General features: G+C 40.0%; 1 protein-coding gene across 1 annotated transcript in view; it reads left to right on the forward strand.

Moving 5' to 3' along the window:
• Positions 1 to 22,548, forward strand: part of aebp1a (AE binding protein 1a) — a 108,449-nt gene that overhangs the window by 23,257 nt on the left and 62,644 nt on the right. Inside the window, exon 7 of the mRNA XM_063013685.1 lies at positions 5,875 to 5,952. Within this exon, the coding sequence (XP_062869755.1) occupies positions 5,875 to 5,952 (78 nt within the window). The remainder of the gene's footprint in view (positions 1 to 5,874; positions 5,953 to 22,548) is intronic.

The following is a 22,548-nucleotide window of genomic DNA, read 5'->3' on the forward strand; positions in this document are numbered from 1 at the left end:
GCTGTCTTCTGAAAATAACTCAACACACAGCCATTAATGTCTAAATAGCTGGCAACATAAGTGAGTACACCCCACAGTGAACATGTCCAAATTGTGCCCAAATGTGTCGTTGTCCCTCCCTGGTGTCATGTGTCAAGGTCCCAGGTGTAAATGGGGAGCAGGGCTGTTAAATTTGGTGTTTTGGGTACAATTCTCTCATACTGGCCACTGGATATTAAACATGGCACCTCATGGCAAAGAACTCTCTGAGGATGTGAGAAATAGAATTGTTGCTCTCCACAAAGATGGCCTGGGCTATAAGAAGATTGCTAACACCCTGAAACTGAGCTACAGCATGGTGGCCAAGGTCATACAGCGGTTTTCCAGGACAGGTTCCACTCGGAACAGGCTTCGCCAGGGTCGACCAAAGAAGTTGAGTCCACGTGTTCGGCGTCATATCCAGAGGTTGGCTTTAAAAATTAGACACATGAGTGCTGCCAGCATTGCTGCAGAGGTTGAAAACATGGGAGGTCAGCCTGTCAGTGCTCAGACCATACGCCGCACACTGCATCAACTCGGTCTGCATGGTCGTCATCCCAGAAGGAAGCTGACGCACAAGAAAGCCCGCAAACAGTTTGCTGAAGACAAGCAGTCCAAGAACATGGATTACTGGAATGCCCTGTGGTCTGACGAGACCAAGATAAACTTGTTTGGCTCAGATGGTGTCCAGCATGTGTAGCGGCGCCCTGGTGAGAAGTACCAAGACAACTGTATCTTGCCTACAGTCAAGCATGGTGGTGGTAGCATCATGGTCTTGGGCTGCATGAGTGTTGCTGGCACTGGGGAGCTGCAGTTCATTGAGGGAAACATGAATTCCAACATGTACTGTGACATTCTGAAACAGAGCATGATCCCCTCCCTTCGAAAACTGGGCCTCATGGCAGTTTTCAAACAGGATAACGACCCCAAACACAACCTCCAAGATGACAACTGCCTTGCTGAGGAAGCTGAAGGTAAAGGTGATGGACTAAACCCAATTGAGCACCTGCGGCGCATCCTCAAGTGGAAGGTGGAGGAGTTCAAGGTGTCTAACATCCACCAGCTCCGTGATGTCATCATGGAGGAGTGGAAGAGGATTCCAGTAGCAACCTGTGCAGCTCTGGTGAATTCCATGCCCAGGAGGGTTAAGGCAGTGCTGGATAATAATGGTGGTCACACAAAATATTGACACTTTGGGCACAATTTGGACATGTTCACTGTGGGGTGTACTCACTTATGTTGCCAGCCATTTAGACATTAATGGCTGTGTGTTGAGTTATTTTCAGAAGACAGTAAATCTACACTGCTATACAAGCTGTACACTGACTACTCTAAGTTATATCCAAGTTTTATTTCTATAGTGTTGTCCCATGAAAAGATATAATAAAATATTTGCAGAAATGTGAGGGGTGTACTCACTTTTGTGATACACTGTATATATATATATATATATATGCTGGAGTATGACTGTGCTCCCAGCTCCCTTGAGATCATTGACAAGCTCCTCCCGTGTAATTCTGGGCTGACCTCACCTTTCTCAGAATCATTCTTACCCCACGAGGTGAGATCTTGCATGGAGCTCCAGAGCGAGGGCAATTGACTGTGAGCTTGTATTTCTTCCATTTTCGAATTATCGTGCCAACAGTGGTCTCTTTCTCACCAAGCGTCTTGCTGATGGTCTTGAAGCCCATTCCAGCCTTGTGCAGGTCTACAATCTTGTCCCTGACGTCCTTTGATAGCTCTTTGGTCTTGCCCATGGTGGTCGAGAGATTTGAATGGAAGAAACTGATTCTGTGACAGGTGTCTTTTATACAGGGACAAGACTAATTTGTGTGCCTTTTGTGCACATAACCGGTCTGTGGGGGTCAGAATTCTTGCTGGTTGGTAAGGGATCAAATACTTATTTCCCTTAGTTAAATACAAATTAATTTATAACTTTTATTTCATGCTGTTTTTCTGGATTTTTTGTTGATATTCTGTCTCTCTCTGTTAAAATAAACCTTTAATAAAAATTATAGACTGTTCAAGTCTTTGTAAGGGGGTAAACTTACAAAATCAGCAGGGGATCAAATACTTATTTTCCTCACTATATATACTGTATGTACATACATATATATATATATACAGTGTATCACAAAAGTGAGTACACCCCTCACATTTCTGCAAATATTTCATGATATCTTTTCATGGGACAACACTATAGAAATAAAACTTGGATATAACTTAGAGTAGTCAGTGTACAGCTTGTATAGCAGTGTAGATTTACTGTCTTCTGAAAATAACTCAACACACAGCCATTAATGTCTAAATGGCTGGCAACATAAGTGAGTACACCCCACAGTGAACATGTCCAAATTGTGCCCAAAGTGTCAATATTTTGTGTGACCACCATTATTATCCAGCACTGCCTTAACCCTCCTGGGCATGGAATTCACCAGAGCTGCACAGGTTGCTACTGGAATCCTCTTCCTCCTCCATGATGACATCACGGAGCTGGTGGATGTTAGACACTTTGAACTCCTCCACCTTCCACTTGAGGATGCGCCACAGGTGCTCAATTGGGTTTAGTCCATCACCTTTACCTTCAGCTTCCTCAGCAAGGCAGTTGTCATCTTGGAGGTTGTGTTTGGGGTCGTTATCCTGTTGGAAAACTGCCATGAGGCCCAGTTTTCGAAGGGAGGGGATCATGCTCTGTTTCAGAATGTCACAGTACATGTTGGAATTCATGTTTCCCTCAATGAACTGCAGCTCCCCAGTGCCAGCAACACTCATGCAGCCCAAGACCATGATGCTACCACCACCATGCTTGACTGTAGGCAAGATACAGTTGTCTTGGTACTTCTCACCAGGGCGCCGCCACACATGCTGGACACCATCTGAGCCAAACAAGTTTATCTTGGTCTCGTCAGACCACAGGGCATTCCAGTAATCCATGTTCTTGGACTGCTTGTCTTCAGCAAACTGTTTGCGGGCTTTCTTGTGCGTCAGCTTCCTTCTGGGATGACGACCATGCAGACCGAGTTGATGCAGTGTGCGGCGTATGGTCTGAGCACTGACAGGCTGACCTCCCACGTCTTCAACCTCTGCAGCAATGCTGGCAGCACTCATGTGTCTATTTTTTAAAGCCAACCTCTGGATATGACGCCGAACACGTGGACTCAACTTCTTTGGTCGACCCTGGCGAAGCCTGTTCCGAGTGGAACCTGTCCTGGAAAACCACTGTATGACCTTGGCCACCATGCTGTAGCTCAGTTTCAGGGTGTTAGCAATCTTCTTATAGCCCAGGCCATCTTTGTGCAGAGCAACAATTCTATTTCTCACATCCTCAGAGAGTTCTTTGCCATGAGGTGCCATGTTTAATATCCAGTGGCCAGTATGAGAGAATTGTACCCAAAACACCAAATTTAACAGCCCTGCTCCTCATTTACACCTGGGACCTTGACACATGACACCAGGGAGGGACAACGACACATTTGGGCACAATTTGGACATGTCCACTGTGGGGTGTACTCCAGCCATTTAGACATTAATGGCTGTGTGTTGAGTTATTTTCAGAAGACAGTAAATCTACACTGCTATACAAGCTGTACACTGACTACTCTAAGTTATATCCAAGTTTCATGTCTATAGTGTTGTCCCATGAAAAGATATAATGAAATATTTGCAGAAATGTGAGGGGTGTACTCACTTTTGTGATACACTGTATATATATATATATATATATATATATATATATATATATACAGTGGGGCCAAAAAGTATTTAGTCAGCCACTGATTGTGCAAGTTCTCCTACTTACAAAGATGAGAGAGGTCTGTAATTTTTATCATAGGTACACTTCAACTATGAGAGACAAAATGAGAAAAAAAAATCCAGGAAATCCCATTGTAGGATTTTTAAAGAATTTATTTGTAAATTATGGTGGAAAATAAGTATTTGGTCAATAACAAAAGTTCAACTCAATACTTTGTAACATAACCTTTGTTGGCAATGACAGAGGTCAAACGTTTCCTGTAAGTCTTCACCAGGTTTGCACACACTGTAGGTGATATTTTGGCCCATCCCCCATGCAGATTTCCTCTAGAGCAGTGATGTTTTGGGGCTGTCGCTGGGCAACACAGACTTTCAACTCCCTCCACAAATTTTCTATGGGGTTGAGGTCTGGAGACTGGCTAGGCCACTCCAGGACCTTGAAATGCTTTTTACGGAGCCACTCCTTCGTTGCCCGAGCGTTGTGTTTGGGATCATTGTCATGCTGGAAGACCCAGCCACGTTCCATCTTCAATGCTCTCACTGATGGAAGGAGGTTTTGGCTTAAAATCTCATGATACATGGCCCCGTTTATTCTTCCCTTAACACGGATCAGTCGTCCTGTCCCCTTTGCAGAAAAACAGCCCCAAAGCATGATGTTTCCACCCCCATGCTTCACAGTAAGTATGGTGTTCTTGGGATGCAACTCAGCATTCTTCTTCCTCCAAACACGACAAGTTGAGTTTTTACCAAAAAGTTCCATTTTGGTTTCATCTGACCACATGATATTCTCCCAATCCTCTTCTGGATCATCCATATGCTTTTTGGCAAACTTCAGACGGGCCTGGACATGTACTGGCTTAAGCAGGGGGACACGCCTGGCACTGCAGGATTTGAGTCCCTCTCGGCGTAGTGTGTTACTGATGGTAGCCTTTGTTACTTTGGTCCCAGCTCTCTGCAGGTCATTCATCAGGTCCCTCCGTGTAATTCTGGGATTTTTGCTCACCGTTCTCATGATCATTTTGACCCCACGGGATGAGATCTTGCGTGGGGCCCCAGATCGAGGGAGATTATCAATGGTCTTGTATGTCTTCCATTTTCTTACAGTTGCTCCCACAGTTGATTTATTCACACCAACCTGCTTGCCTATTGTAGATTCACTCTTCCCAGCCTGGTGCAGGTCTACAATTTTCTTCCTGGTGTCCTTCGACAGCTCTTTGGTCTTGGCCATGGTTGAGTTTGGAGTCTGACTGTGGACAGGTGCCTTTTATACAGATAACGAGGTCAAACAGGTGCCATTAATACAGGTAACGAGTGGAGGACAGAAGAGCTTCTTAAAGAAGAAGTTACAGGTCTGTGAGAGCCAGAAATCTTGCTTGTTTGTGGGTGACCAAATACTTATTTTCCACCATAATTTACAAATAAATTCTTGCTTTTCTCTCATTTTGTCTCTCATAGTTGAAGTGTACCTATGATGAAAATTACAGACCTCTCTCATCTTTCTAAGTAGGAGAACTTGCACAATCAGTGGCTAACTAAATACTTCACTAAATACCTCACTGTATATATATATACAGTATATATACACACTTTTTTTTTTACAGGATGAAAATCACCTATTTTGGTGTTGAGAATATGTTAAAGCAAATCCCAGAGGCCATATTCCAAAGTCTAGTGAAAAGCCTCCCCAGAGAAGTAAATGCTGCTACCAGGGGGGGGCTGTGCATTTACATTTTCAGCATTTAGCAGACGCTTTTATCCAAAGCGACTTACAGTACTCATTATATTGTCTAAGCAATATTGGGGGTTAAGGGCCTTGCTTAAGGGCCCAGCAGTGGCAACCTGGCAGTGGTGGGGCTTGACCCCGCTACCTTTTGAGTACTAATCCAGTACCTTAAACACTAGTGTACAACTGCTTTATAACTTCATATAATTTTCGTTGCTTTTGGAATAAGATGTTTGGCCAAATTTTGGCCACAAATTAAAACATTGTTGGTAAATTATTAAGATAGCTTGTACACCTTTTTTTCAAATGCAGGTCTATTCTTTTAAAAGACATATTGTGGTTCACTTGCTTTAAGTGCTAAATCATGTTTCAACAAACAGCAGAAAAACTCAGGAAGCAATGGGAGGAGGAGGAAGAAGAAAGAAGAAAACAGACTTCTGTCGACATCAAACCAAAAAGTAAGCCCTGACCAAAGACCACTACATTATATAATTATGTAAACATCAAATTGATTAACTAGTCTGCTACTTTTTTATCTGATTATCAGACTGCAGTAAATATCATTATTCACTATTGCTTTCCTCACAGACTATTTCCTTTCCAACTGGAATGACTCCTTCAGTCTCTCAGTAAATCTCAGTTTAGGGAGTTTTCTAAACATGCATCATTGCTATTGGCAGCCACTGCATCCTGTTCTCTTTGCAAATACGTTTCTCCTACAAAAAGTCTCTTTTACTCTGTGGATTGAAATTATTTACTCAGAATGATCACTTTTTTCTCCTGTACTCCTGCACAAGGAACAAGGTTAATTGCCAGAAAGCAAAAAATATGACAAGCAAAAACTATACACTGACAAGGAAAGACTATACACTGACAAGGAAAGACTATACACCGACAAGCAAAGACTGTACACTGACAAGCAAAGACAATACAAAGACAATACACCTGACAAGCAAAGACTATACACTGACAAGCAAAGACTATACACGTGACAAGCAAAAACTTTACACGGACAAGCAAAGACTATGTCCTGACAAGCAAAGACTATACACTGACAAGCAAAGACTATACACTTGTCAAACAAAGACTATACACTGACAAGCAAATACTATGCACTTCACAAGCAAAGACTATACACTGACAAGCAAAGACTATGTCCTGACAAGCAAAGACTATACACTGACAAGCAAAGACTATACACTTACAAGCAAAAACTATACACTGACAAGCAAAGACTATACACTGACAAGCAAAGACTATACACTTACAAGCAAAGACTATAGACTGACAAGCAAAGGCTATACACTTACAAGCAAAGGCTATACACCGACAAGCAAGGACTATACACTAGCAAGCAAGGACTATACACTGACAAGCAACGACTATACACTGACAAGCAAAGACTATACACTGTCAAGCAAAGACGATATACTGACAAGCAAGGACTATACTGTACATTGACAAGCAAAAACTATACACTGACAAGGAAAGACTATACACTGACAAGGAAAGACTATACACCGACAAGCAAAGACTGTACACTGACAAGCAAAGACAATACAAAGACAATACACCTGACAAGCAAAGACTATACACTGACAAGCAAAGACTATACACTTGACAAGCAAAGACTTTACACGGACAAGCAAAGACTATGTCCTGACCAGCAAAGACTATGCACTTGACAAGCAAAGACTATACACTGACAAGCAAAGACTATGTCCTGACAAGCAAATACTATACACTTACAAGCAAAGACTATACACTGACAAGCAAAGACTATACACTGACAAGCAAAGACTATACACTTACAAGCAAAGACTATACACTTACAAGCAAAGGCTATACACCGACAAGCAAAGACTATACACTAGCAAGCAAGGACTATACACTGACAAGCAACGACTATACACCGACAAGCAAAGACTATACACTGTCAAACAAAGACTGTACACCCACAAGCAAAGACTATATACTGACAAGCAAGGACTATACATTGACAAGCAAAAACTATACACTCACAAGCAAAGACTAAAGACTGACAAGGAAAGACTATACACCGACAAGCAAAGACTGTACACTGACAAGCAAAGACAATACAAAGACAATACACTGACAAGCAAAGACTATACACTTGACAAGCAAAGACTTTACACGGACAAGCAAAGACTATGTCCTGACCAGCAAAGACTATGCACTTGACAAGCAAAGACTATACACTGACAAGCAAAGACTATGTCCTGACAAGCAAAGACTATACACCAACAAGCAAAGACTATACACTGTCAAGCAAAGACTGTACACCCACAAGCAAAGACTATACACTTACAAGCAAAGACTATGTCCTGACAAGCAAAGACTATGCACTGACAAGCAAAGACTATACACTTACAAGCAAAGACTATACACTGACAAGCAAAGACTATACACTTACAAGCAATGACTATACACCGACAAGCAAAGACTATACACTATCAAGCAAAGACTGTACACCCACAAGCAAAGACAATATACTGACAAGCAAGGACTATACATTGAAAAGCAAAGACTATACACTTACAAGCAAAGACTATACACTGACAAGCAAAGACTATACACTTACAAGCAAAGGCTATACACCGACATGCAAAGACTATACACTAACAAGCAAGGACTATACACTGACAAGCAACGACTATACACTGACAAGCAAAGACTATACACTGTCAAGCAAAGACTGTACACCCACAAGCAAAGACGATATACTGACAAGCAAGGACTATACATTGACAAGCAAAAACTATACACTGACAAGGAAAGATTATACACTGACAAGGAAAAACTATACACCGACAAGCAAAGACTGTACACTGACAAGCAAAGACAATACAAAGACAATACACCTGACAAGCAAAGACTATACACTGACAAGCAAAGACTTTACACGGACAAGCAAAGACTATGTCCTGACCAGCAAAGACTATGCACTTGACAAGCAAAGACTATACACTGACAAGCAAAGACTATGTCCTGACAAGCAAAGACTTTACACTTACAAGCAAAGACTATACACTGACAAGCAAAGACTATACACTGACAAGCAAAGACTATACACTTACAAGCAAAGACTATACACTGACAAGCAAAGACTATACACTTACAAGCAAAGGCTATACACCGACAAGCAAAGACTGTACACTGACAAGCAAAGACAATACAAAGACAATACACCTGACAAGCAAAGACTATACACTGACAAGCAAAGACTATACACTTGACAAGCAAAGACTTTACACGGACAAGCAAAGACTATGTCCTGACCAGCAAAGACTATGCACTTGACAAGCAAAGACTATACACTGACAAGCAAAGACTATGTCCTGACAAGCAAAGACTATACACTTACAAGCAAAGACTATACACTGACAAGCAAAGACTATACACTGACAAGCAAAGACTATACACCGACAAGCAAAGACTATACACTAGCAAGCAAGGACTATACACTGACAAGCAACGACTATACACCGACAAGCAAAGACTATACACTGTCAAGCAAAGACTGTACACCCACAAGCAAAGACTATATACTGACAAGCAAGGACTATACATTGACAAGCAAAAACTATACACTCACAAGCAAAGACTAAAGACTGACAAGGAAAGACTATACACCGACAAGCAAAGACTGTACACTGACAAGCAAAGACTATACACTGTCAAGCAAAGACTGTACACCCACAAGCAAAGACTATATACTGACAAGCAAGGACTATACATTGACAAGCAAAATCTATACACTCACAAGCAAAGACTATAGACTGACAAGGAAAGACTATACACCGACAAGCAAAGACTGTACACTGACAAACAAAGACAATACAAAGACAATACACTTGACAAGCAAACACTATACACTGACCAGCAATGACTATACACCGACAAGCAAAGACTATACACTGTCAAGCAAAGACTACGCCCTGTGGATTGGAATCATTTACTTAGAATGATCACTTTTTTCACCTGTACTCCTGCACATGGAACAGGGTTCATTGCCAGAAAGCAAAAAATATGACAAGCAAAGACTATACACTGACAAGCAAAGACTGTACACTGACAAGCAAAAACTATACACTGACAAGGAAAGACTACACACTGACAAGCAAAGACTATACACTGACAAGCAAAGACTATGTCCTGACAAGGAAAGACTATACACTGACAAGCAAAGACTATACACTGACAAGCAAAGATTATGTCCTGACAAGCAAATACTATACACTAACAAGCAAAGACTATACACTTGACAAGCAAAGACTATACCCTGACAAGCAAAGACCATACACTGACAAGCAAAGACTATAAACCTGACAAGCAAAGACTATACACTGACAAGCAAAGACTATACACTTGACAAGCAAAGACTTTACATGGACAAGCAAAGACTATGTCCAGACAAGCAAAGACTTTACACTGACAAGCAAAGACTATACACTTGACAAGCAAAGACTATACATTGACAAGCAAAGACTATGTCCTGACAAGCAAAGACTATACACTGACAAGCAAAGACTATAAACTTGACAAGCAAAGACTATACACTGACAAGCAAAGACTATACACTTGACAAGCAAAGACTTTACATGGACAAGCAAAGACTATGTCCTGACAAGCAAAGACTATACACTGATAAGCAAATACTATGCACTTGACAAGCAAAGACTATACACTGACAAGCAAAGACTATGTCCTGACAAGCAAAGACTATACACTGACAAGCAAAGACTATGCCCTGTGGATTGGAATCATTTACTCAGAATGATCACATTTTTCTCCTGTACTCCTGCACATGGAACAGGGTTCATTGACAGAAAGCAAAAAATATGACAAGCAAAGACTATACACTGACAAGCAAAGACTGTACACTGACAAGCAAGAACTATACACTGACAAGGAAAGACTATACACTGACAAGCAACGACTATACACTGACAAGCAAAGACTATGTTTTGACAAGCTAAGACTATACACTGACGAGAAAAGACTATGTCCTGATAAGCAAAGACTATACACTGACAAGCAAAGACTATGTCCTGACAAGCAAATACTACACACTGACAAGTAAAGACTATAAACTTGACAAGCAAAGACTATACACTTAACAAGCAAAGACTTTACACTGACAAGCAAAGATTATGTCCTGACAAGCAAAGACTATACACTGTCAAGCAAAGACTGTACACCCACAAGCAAAGACTATACACTGACAAGCAAAGACTATGTCCTGACAAGCAAAGACTATGCACTGACAAGCAAGGACTATACACTGACAAGCAAAGACTGTACACTGACAAGCAAAGACTTCGCCCTGTGGATTGGAATCATTTACTTAGAATGATCACTTTTTTCACCTGTACTCCTGCACATGGAACAGGGTTCATTGCCAGAAAGCAAAAAATATGACAAGCAAAGACTATACACTGACAAGCAAAGACTGTACACTGACAAGCAAAAACTACACACTGACAAGGAAAGACTATACACTGAAAAGCAAAGACTATACACTGACAAGCAAAGACTATGTCCCTACAAGGAAAGACTAAACACTGACAAGCAAAGACTATACACTGACAAGCAAAGACTATACACTGACAAGCAAAGATTATGTCCTGACAAGCAAATACTATACACTAACAAGCAAAGACTATACACTTGACAAGCAAAGACTATACCCTGACAAGCAAAGACCATACACTGACAAGCAAAGACTATAAACCTGACAAGCAAAGACTATACACTGACAAGCAAAGACCATACACTTGACAAGCAAAGACTTTACACGGACAAGCAAAGACTATGTCCTGACAAGCAAAGACTTTACACTGACAAGCAAAGACTATACACTTGACAAGCAAAGACTATACATTGACAAGCAAAGACTATGTCCTGACAAGCAAAGACTATACACTGACAAGCAAAGACTATAAACTTGACAAGCAAAGACTATACACTGACAAGCAAAGACTATACACTTGTCAAGCAAAGACTATACACTGACAAGCAAATACTATGCACTTCACAAGCAAAGACTATACACTGACAAGCAAAGACTATACACTGACAAGCAAAGACTATACACTTACAAGCAAAAACTATACACTGACAAGCAAAGACTATACACTGACAAGCAAAGACTATACACTTACAAGCAAAGACTATAGACTGTTAAGCAAAGACTATACACTTACAAGCAAAGGCTATACACTGTCAAGCAAAGACTGTACACCCACAAGCAAAGACTATATACTGACAAGCAAGGACTATACATTGACAAGCAAAAACTATACAATGACAAGCAAAGACTATACACTGACAAGCAAAGACTATACACTGACAAGCAAAGACTATACACTTTCAAGCGAAGACTATACACTGACAAGCAAAAACTATACACTTACAAGCAAAGGCTATACACCGTCAAGCAAAGACTATACACTAACAAGCAAGGACTATACACTGACAAGCAACGACTATACACCGACAAGCAAAGACTATACACTGTCAAGCAAAGACTGTACACCCACAAGCAAAGACGATATACTGACAAGCAAGGACTATACATTGACAAGCAAAAACTATACACTGAAAAGGAAAGACTATACACTGACAAGGAAAGACTATACACCGACAAGCAAAGACTGTACACTGACAAGCAAAGACAATACAAAGACAATACACCTGACAAGCAAAGACTATACACTGACAAGCAAAGACTATACACTTGACAAGCAAAGACTATGTCCTGACAAGCAAAGACTATACACTAAGAAGCAAAGACTATACACTTGTCAAGCAAAGACTATACACTGACAAGCAAATACTATGCACTTGACAAGCAAAGACTATAAACTGACAAGCAAAGACTATGTCTTGACCAGCAAAGACTATACACTGACAAGCAAATACTATGCACTTGACAAGCAAAGACCATACACGGACAAGCAAAGACTATGTCCTGACAAGCAAAGACTATACACTGACAAGCAAAGACTATACACTTACAAGCAAAGACTATACACGGACAAGCAAAGACTATGTCCTGACAAGCAAAGACTATACACTGACAAGCAAAGACTATACACTTGTCAAGCAAAGACTATACACTGACAAGCAAATACTATGCACTTCACAAGCAAAGACTATACACTGACAAGCAAAGACTATGTCCTGACAAGCAAAGAGTATACACTGACAAGCACAGACTATACACTTACAAGCAAAAACTATACACTGACAAGCAAAGACTATAGACTGACAAGCAAAGACTATAGACTGACAAGCAAAGACTATACACTAGCAAGCAAGGACTATACACTGACAAGCAACAACTATACACCGACAAGCATAGACTATACACTGTCAAGCAAAGACTGTACACCCACAAGCAAAGACTATATACTGACAAGCAAGGACAATATATTGACAAGCAAAAACTATACACTGACAAGCAAAGACTATACACCTACAAGCAAAGACTATACACTGACAAGCAAAGACTATACACTTACAAGCGAACACTATACACTGACAAGCAAAGACTATACACTTACAAGCAAAGGCTATACACTAACAAGCAAGGACTATACACTGACAAGCAACGACTATACACCGACAAGCAAAGACTATACACTGTCAAGCAAAGACTGTACACCCACAAGCAAAGACGATATACTGACAAGCAAGGACTATACATTGACAAGCAAAAACTATACACTGACAAGGAAAGACAGTACACTGACAAGCAAAGACAATACAAAGACAATACACCTGACAAGCAAAGACTATACACTGACAAGCAAAGACTATACACTTGACATGCAAAGACTTTACACGGAAAGGCAAAGACTATGTCCTGACAAGCAAAGACTATACACTGAGAGGCAAAGACTATACACTTGTCAAGCAAAGACTATACACTAACAAGCAAATACTATGCACTTGACAAGAAAAGACTATACACTGACAAGCAAAGACTATGTCCTGACAAGCAAAGACTATACACTGACAAGCAAAGACTATACACTTACAAGCAAAGACTATACACTGACAAGCAAAGACTATACATTGACAAGCAAAATCTATGCACTCACAAGCAAAGACTATAGACTGACAAGGAAAGACTATACACCGACAAGCAAAGACTGTACACTGACAAACAAAGACGATACAAAGACAATACACTTGACAAGCAAACACTATACACTGACCAGCAATGACTATACACCGACAAGCAAAGACTATACACTGTCAAGCAAAGACTGTACACCCTCAAGCAAAGACTATACACTGACAAGCAAAGACTATGTCCTGACAAGCAAAGACTATGCACTGACAAGCAAGGACTATACACTGACAAGCAAAGACTGTACACTGACAAGCAAAGACTATGCCCTGTGGATTGGAATCATTTATGTAGAGTGATCACTTTTTTCTCCTGTACTCCTGCACATGGAACAGGGTTCATTGCCAGAAAGCAAAAAATATGACAAGCAAAGACTGTACACTGACAAGCAAAAACTATACACTGACAAGCAAAGACTATACACGGACAAGCAAAGACTATGTCCTGACAAGCAAAGACTATACACTGTCAAGCAAAGACTATACACTGACAAGCAAAGACTATGTCCTGACAAGCAAATACTATACACTGACAAGCAAAGACTATACACTTGACAATTAAACACTATACCCTGACAAGCAAAGACCATACACGGACAAGCAAAGACTATGTCCTGACAAGCAAAGACTATACACTGACAAGCAAAGACTATACACTTGACAAGCAAAGACTATACACTGACAAGCAAATACTATGCACTTCACAAGCAAAGACTATGTCCTGACAAGCAAAGACTATACACTGACAAGCAAAGACTATACACTTACAAGCAAAAACTATACACTGACAAGCAAAGACTATACACTTACAAGCAAAGACTATACACTTACAAGCGAAGACTATAGACTGACAAGCAAAGACTATACACTTACAAGCAAAGGCTATACACCGACAAGCAAAGACTATACACTAACAAGCAAGGACTATACACTGACAAGCAACGACTATACACAGACAAGCAAAGACTATACATTGTCAAGCAAAGACTGTACACCCACAAGCAAAGACGATATACTGACAAGCAAGGACTATACATTGACAAGCAAAAACTATACACTGACAAGGAAAGACTATACACTGACAAGGAAAGACTATACACCGACAAGCAAAGACTGTACACTGACAAGCAAAGACAATACAAAGACAATACACCTGACAAGAAAAGACTATACACTGACAAGCAAAGACTATACACTTGACAAGCAAAGACTTTACACGGACAAGCAAAGACTATGTCCTGACAAGCAAAGACTATACACTGAGAATTAAAGACTATACACTTGTCAAGCAAAGACTATACACTGACAAGCAAATACTATGCACTTGACAAGCAAAGACTGTACACTGACAAGCAAAGACTATGTCTTGACAAGCAAAGACTATACACTGACAAGCAAATACTGTGCACTTGACAAGCAAAGACCATACACGGACAAGCAAAGACTATGTCCTGACAAGCAAAGACTATACACTGACAAGCAAAGACTATACACTTACAAGCAAAGACTATACACGGACAAGCAAAGACTATGTCCTGACAAGCAAAGACTATACACTGACAAGCAAAGACTATACACTTGTCAAGCAAAGACTATACACTGACAAGCAAATACTATGTACTTCACAAGCAAAGACTATACACTGACAAGCAAAGACTATGTCCTGACAAGCAAAGACTATACACTGACAAGCAAAGACTATACACTTACAAGCAGAAACTATACACTGACAAGCAAAGACTATACACTGACAAGCAAAGACTATACACTTACAAGCAAAGACTATAGACTGACAAGCAAAGACTATGTCCTGACAAGCAAAGACTATACACTGACAAGCAAAGACTATACATTTGTCAAGCAAAGACTATACACTGACAAGCAAATACTTTGCACTTCACAAGCAAAGACTGTACACTGACAAGCAAAGACTATGTCCTGACAAGCAAAGACTATACACTTACAAGCAAAGGCTTTACACCGACAAGCAAGGACTATACACCGACAAGCAACGACTATACACCAACAAGCAAAGACTATACACTGTCAAGCAAAGACTGTACACACACAAGCAAATACTATATACTGACAAGCAAGGACAATACATTGACAAGCAAAAACTATACACTGACAAGGAAAGACTATACACTGACAAGCAAAGACTATACACTTGACATGCAAAGACTTTACACGGACAAGCAAAGACTATGACCTGACAAGCAAAGACAATACAAAGACAATACACCTGACAAGCAAAGACTATACACTGACAAGCAAAGACTATACACTTGACATGCAAAGACTTTACACGGACAAGCAAAGACTATGACCTGACAAGCAAAGACTATACACTGAGAAGCAAAGACTATACACTTGTCAAGCAAAGACTATACACTGACAAGCAAACACTATGCACTTGACAAGAAAAGACTATACATTGACAAGCAAAGACTATGTCCTGGCAAGCAAAGACTATACACTGACAAGCAAAGACTATACACTGACAAGCAAAGACTATACACTGACAAGCAAAGACTATACACTCACAAGTAAAGACTATACACTGACAAGCAAAGACTATACACTTACAAGCAAAGGCTAAACACCGACAAGCAAAGACTATACACTAGCAAGCAAGGACTATACACTGACAAGCAACGACTATACACCGACAAGCAAAGACTATACACTGTCAAGCAAAGACTGTACACCCACAAGCAAAGACTATATACTGACAAGCAAGGACTATACATTGACAAGCAAAAACTATACACTCACAAGCAAAGACTATAGACTGACAAGGAAAGACTATACACCGACAAGCAAAGACTGTACACTGACAAACAAAGACAATACAAAGACAATACACTTGACAAGCAAACACTATACACTGACCAGCAATGACTATACACCGACAAGCAAAGACTATACACTGTCAAGCAAAGACTGTACACCCACAAGCAAAGACTATACACTGACAAGCAAGGACTATACACTGACAAGCAAAGACTGTACACTGACAAGCAAAGACTGTACACCCACAAGCAAAGACTATGCACTGACAAGCAAGGACTATACACTGACAAGCAAAGACTGTACACTGACAAGCAAAGACTACGCCCTGTGGATTGGAATCATTTACTTAGAATGATCACTTTTTTCACCTGTACTCCTGCACATGGAACAGGGTTCATTGCCAGAAAGCAAAAAATATGACAAGCAAAGACTATACAATGACAAGCAAAGACTGTACACTGACAAGCAAAAACTATACACTGACAAGGAAAGACTATACACTGAGAAGCAAAGACTATACACTGACAAGCAAAGACTATGTCCTGACAAGCAAAGACTATACACTGACAAGCAAAGACTATACACTGACAAGCAAAGATTATGTCCTGACAAGCAAATACTATACACTGACAAGCAAAGACTATACACTTGACAAGCAAAGACTATACCCTGATAAGCAAAGACCATACACTGACAAGCAAAGACTATAAACCTGACAAGCAAAGACTATACACTGACAATCAAAGACTATACACTTGACAAGCAAAGACTTTACACAGACAAGCAAAGACTATGTCCTGACAAGCAAAGACTTTACACTGACAAGCAAAGACTATACACTGACAAGCAAATACTATGCACTTGACAAGCAAAGACTATACATTGACAAGCAAAGACTATACACTGACAAGCAAAGACTATGTCTTGACAAGCAAAGACTATACACTGACAAGCAAATACTGTGCACTTGACAAGCAAAGACCATACACGGACAAGCAAAGACTATTTCCTGACAAGCAAAGACTATACACTGACAAGAAAAGACTATGTCCTGACAAGCAAAGACTATACACTGAAAATCAAAGACTATACACTTGTCAAGCAAAGACTATACACTGACAAGCAAATACTATGCACTTCACAAGCAAAGACTATACACTGACAAGCAAAGACTATGTCCTGACAAGCAAAGACTATACACTGACAAGCAAAGACTATACACTTACAAGCAAAAACTATACACTGACAAGCAAAGACTATACACTGACAAGCAAAGACTATACACTTACAAGCAAAGACTATAGACTGACAAGCAAAGACTATAGACTGACAAGCAAAGACTATACACTTACAAGCAAAGGCTATACACCGAAAAGCAAGGACTATACACTTACAAGCAACGACTATACACCGACAAGCAAAGACTATACACTGTCAAGCAAAGACTGTACACCCACAAGCAAAGACTATATACTGACAAGCAAGGACAATACATTGACAAGCAAAAACTATACACTGACAAGGAAAGACTATACACTGACAAGGAAAGACTATACACCGACAAGCAAAGACTGTACACTGACAAGCAAAGACAATACAAAGACAATACACCTGACAAGCAAAGACTATACACTGACAAGCAAAGACTATACACTTGACATGCAAAGACTTTACACGGACAAGCAAAGACTATGACCTGACAAGCAAAGACTATACACTGAGAAGCAAAGACTATACACTTATCAAGCAAAGACTATACACTGACAAGCAAAGACTATGCACTTGACAAGAAAAGACTATACACTGACAAGCAAAGACTATGTCCTGACAAGCAAAGACTACACACTGACAAGCAAAGACTATACACTTACAAGCAAAGACTATACACTGACAAGCAAAGACTATACACTGACAAGCAAAGACTATACACTTACAAGTAAAGACTATACACCGACAAGCAAAGACTATACACTGTCAAGCAAAGACTGTACACCCACAAGCAAAGACTATATACTGACAAGCAAGGACTATACATTGACAAGCAAAAACTATACACTGACAAACAAAGACAATACAAAGACAATACACTTGACAAGCAAACACTATACACTGACCAGCAATGACTATACACCGACAAGCAAAGACTATACACTGTCAAGCAAAGACTGTACACCCACAAGCAAAGACTATACACTGACAAGCAAAGACTATGTCCTGACAAGCAAAAACTATGCACTGACAAGCAAGGACTATACACTGACAAGCAAAGACTGTACACTGACAAGCAAAGACTACGCCCTGTGGATTGGAATCATTTACTTAGAATGATCACTTTTTTCACCTGTACTCCTGCACATGGAACAGGGTTCATTGCCAGAAAGCAAAAAATATGACAAGCAAAGACTATACACTGACAAGCAAAGACTATACACTTGACAAGCAAAGACTATAAACCTGACAAGCAAAGACTATACACTGACAAGCAAAGACTATACACTTGACAAGCAAAGACTATACCCTGACAAGCAAAGACCATACACTGACAAGCAAAGACTATAAACCTGACAAGCAAAGACTATACACTGACAAGCAAAGACTATACACTTGACAAGCAAAGACTTTACATGGACAAGCAAAGACTATGTCCTGACAAGCAAAGACTTTACACTGACAAGCAAAGACTATACACTTCACAAGCAAAGACTATACATTGACAAGCAAAGACTATGTCCTGACAAGCAAAGACTATACACTGACAAGCAAAGACTATAAACTTGACAAGCAAAGACTATACACTGACAAGCAAAGACTATACACTTGACAAGCAAAGACTTTACATGGACAAGCAAAGACTATGTCCTGACAAGCAAAGACTATACACTGATAAGCAAATACTATGCACTTGACAAGCAAAGACTATACACTGACAAGCAAAGACTATGTTCTGACAAGCAAAGACTATGCCCTGTGGATTGGAATCATTTACTCAGAATGATCACATTTTTCTCCTGTACTCCTGCACATGGAACAGGGTTCATTGACAGAAAGCAAAAAATATGACAAGCAAAGACTATACACTGACAAGCAAAGACTGTACACTGACAAGAAAGAACTATACACTGACAAGGAAAGACTATACACTGACAAGCAACGACTATACACTGACAAGCAAAGACTATGTTTTGACAAGCTAAGACTATACACTGACGAGCAAAGACTATGTCCTGATAAGCAAAGACTATACACTGACAAGCAAAGACTATGTCCTGACAAGCAAATACTATACACCGTCAAGCAAAGACTATACACTAACAAGCAAGGACTATACACTGACAAGCAACGACTATACACCGACAAGCAAAGACTATACACTGTCAAGCAAAGACTGTACACCCACAAGCAAAGACGATATACTGACAAGCAAGGACTATACATTGACAAGCAAAAACTATACACTGAAAAGGAAAGACTATACACTGACAAGGAAAGACTATACACCGACAAGCAAAGACTGTACACTGACAAGCAAAGACAATACAAAGACAATACACCTGACAAGCAAAGACTATACACTGACAAGCAAAGACTATACACTTGACAAGCAAAGACTATGTCCTGACAAGCAAAGACTATACACTGACAAGCAAAGACTATACACTTGACAAGCAAAGACTATGTCTTGACCAGCAAAGACTATACACTGACAAGCAAATACTATGCACTTGACAAGCAAAGACCATACACGGACAAGCAAAGTTTATGTCCTGACAAGCAAAGACTATACACTGACAAGCAAAGACTATACACTTACAAGCAAAGACTATACACGGACAAGCAAAGACTATTTCCTGACCAGCAAAGACTATACACTGACAAGCAAAGACTATACACTTGTCAAGCAAAGACTATACACTGACAAGCAAATACTATGCACTTCACAAGCAAAGACTATACACTGACAAGCAAAGACTATACACTTACAAGCAAAAACTATACACTGACAAGCAAAGACTATACACTGACAAGCAAAGACTATACACTTACAAGCAAAGACTATAGACTGACAAGCAAAGACTATAGACTGACAAGCAAAGACTATACACTAGCAAGCAAGGACTATACACTGACAAGCATAGACTATACACTGTCAAGCAAGGACTATACACCGACAAGCATAGACTATACACTGTCAAGCAAAGACTGTACACCCACAAGCAAAGACTATATACTGACAAGCAAGGACAATATATTGACAAGCAAAAACTATACACTGACAAGCAAAGACTATACACCTACAAGCAAAGACTATACACTGACAAGCAAAGACTATACACTTACAAGCGAACACTATACACTGACAAGCAAAGACTATACACTTACAAGCAAAGGCTATACACTAACAAGCAAGGACTATACACTGACAAGCAACGACTATACACCGACAAGCAAAGACTATACACTGTCAAGCAAAGACTGTACACCCACAAGCAAAGACGATATACTGACAAGCAAGGACTATACATTGACAAGCAAAAACTATACACTGACAAGGAAAGACAGTACACTGACAAGCAAAGACAATACAAAGACAATACACCTGACAAGCAAAGACTATACACTGACAAGCAAAGACTATACACTTGACATGCAAAGACTTTACACGGAAAGGCAAAGACTATGTCCTGACAAGCAAAGACTATACACTGAGAGGCAAAGACTATACACTTGTCAAGCAAAGACTATACACTGACAAGCAAATACTATGCACTTGACAAGAAAAGACTATACACTGACAAGCAAAGACTATGTCCTGACAAGCAAAGACTATACACTGACAAGCAAAGACTATACACTTACAAGCAAAGACTATACACTGACAAGCAAAGACTATACACTGACAAGCAAAGACTGTACACTTACAAGTAAAGACTATACACTGACAAGCAAAGACTATACACTTACATGCAAAGGCTAAACACCGACAAGCAAAGACTATACACAAGCAAGCAAGGACTATACACTGACAAGCAACGACTATACACCGACAAGCAAAGACTATACACTGTCAAGCAAAGACTGTACACCCACAAGCAAAGACTATATACTGACAAGCAAGGACTATACATTGACAAGCAAAATCTATACACTCACAAGCAAAGACTATAGACTGACAAGGAAAGACTATACACCGACAAGCAAAGACTGTACACTGACAAACAAAGACAATACAAAGACAATACACTTGACAAGCAAACACTATACACTGACCAGCAATGACTATACACCGACAAGCAAAGACTATACACTGTCAAGCAAAGACTACGCCCTGTGGATTGGAATCATTTACTTAGAATGATCACTTTTTTCACCTGTACTCCTGCACATGGAACAGGGTTCATTGCCAGAAAGCAAAAAATATGACAAGCAAAGACTATACACTGACAAGCAAAGACTGTACACTGACAAGCAAAAACTACACACTGACAAGGAAAGACTATACACTGAAAAGCAAAGACTATACACTTACAAGCAAAGACTATGTCCCTACAAGGAAAGACTATACACTGACAAACAAAGACTATACACTGACAAGCAAAGACTATACACTGACAAGCAAAGATTATGTCCTGACAAGCAAATACTATACACTAACAAGCAAAGACTATACACTTGACAAGCAAAGACTACACCCTGACAAGCAAAGACCATACACTGACAAGCAAAGACTATAAACCTGACAAGCAAAGACTATACACTGACAAGCAAAGACCATACACTTGACAAGCAAAGACTTTACACGGACAAGCAAAGACTATGTCCTGACAAGCAAAGACTTTACACTGACAAGCAAAGACTATACACTTGACAAGCAAAGACTATACATTGACAAGCAAAGACTATGTCCTGACAAGCAAAGACTATACACTGACAAGCAAAGACTATAAACTTGACAAGCAAAGACTATACACTGACAAGCAAAGACTATACACTTGTCAAGCAAAGACTATACACTGACAAGCAAATACTATGCACTTCACAAGCAAAGACTATACACCGACAAGCAAGGACTATACACCGACAAGCAACGACTATACACC

This window comes from Trichomycterus rosablanca, chromosome 18, assembly GCF_030014385.1.
Source record: "Trichomycterus rosablanca isolate fTriRos1 chromosome 18, fTriRos1.hap1, whole genome shotgun sequence".
Lineage (NCBI taxonomy): Eukaryota > Metazoa > Chordata > Actinopteri > Siluriformes > Trichomycteridae > Trichomycterus > Trichomycterus rosablanca.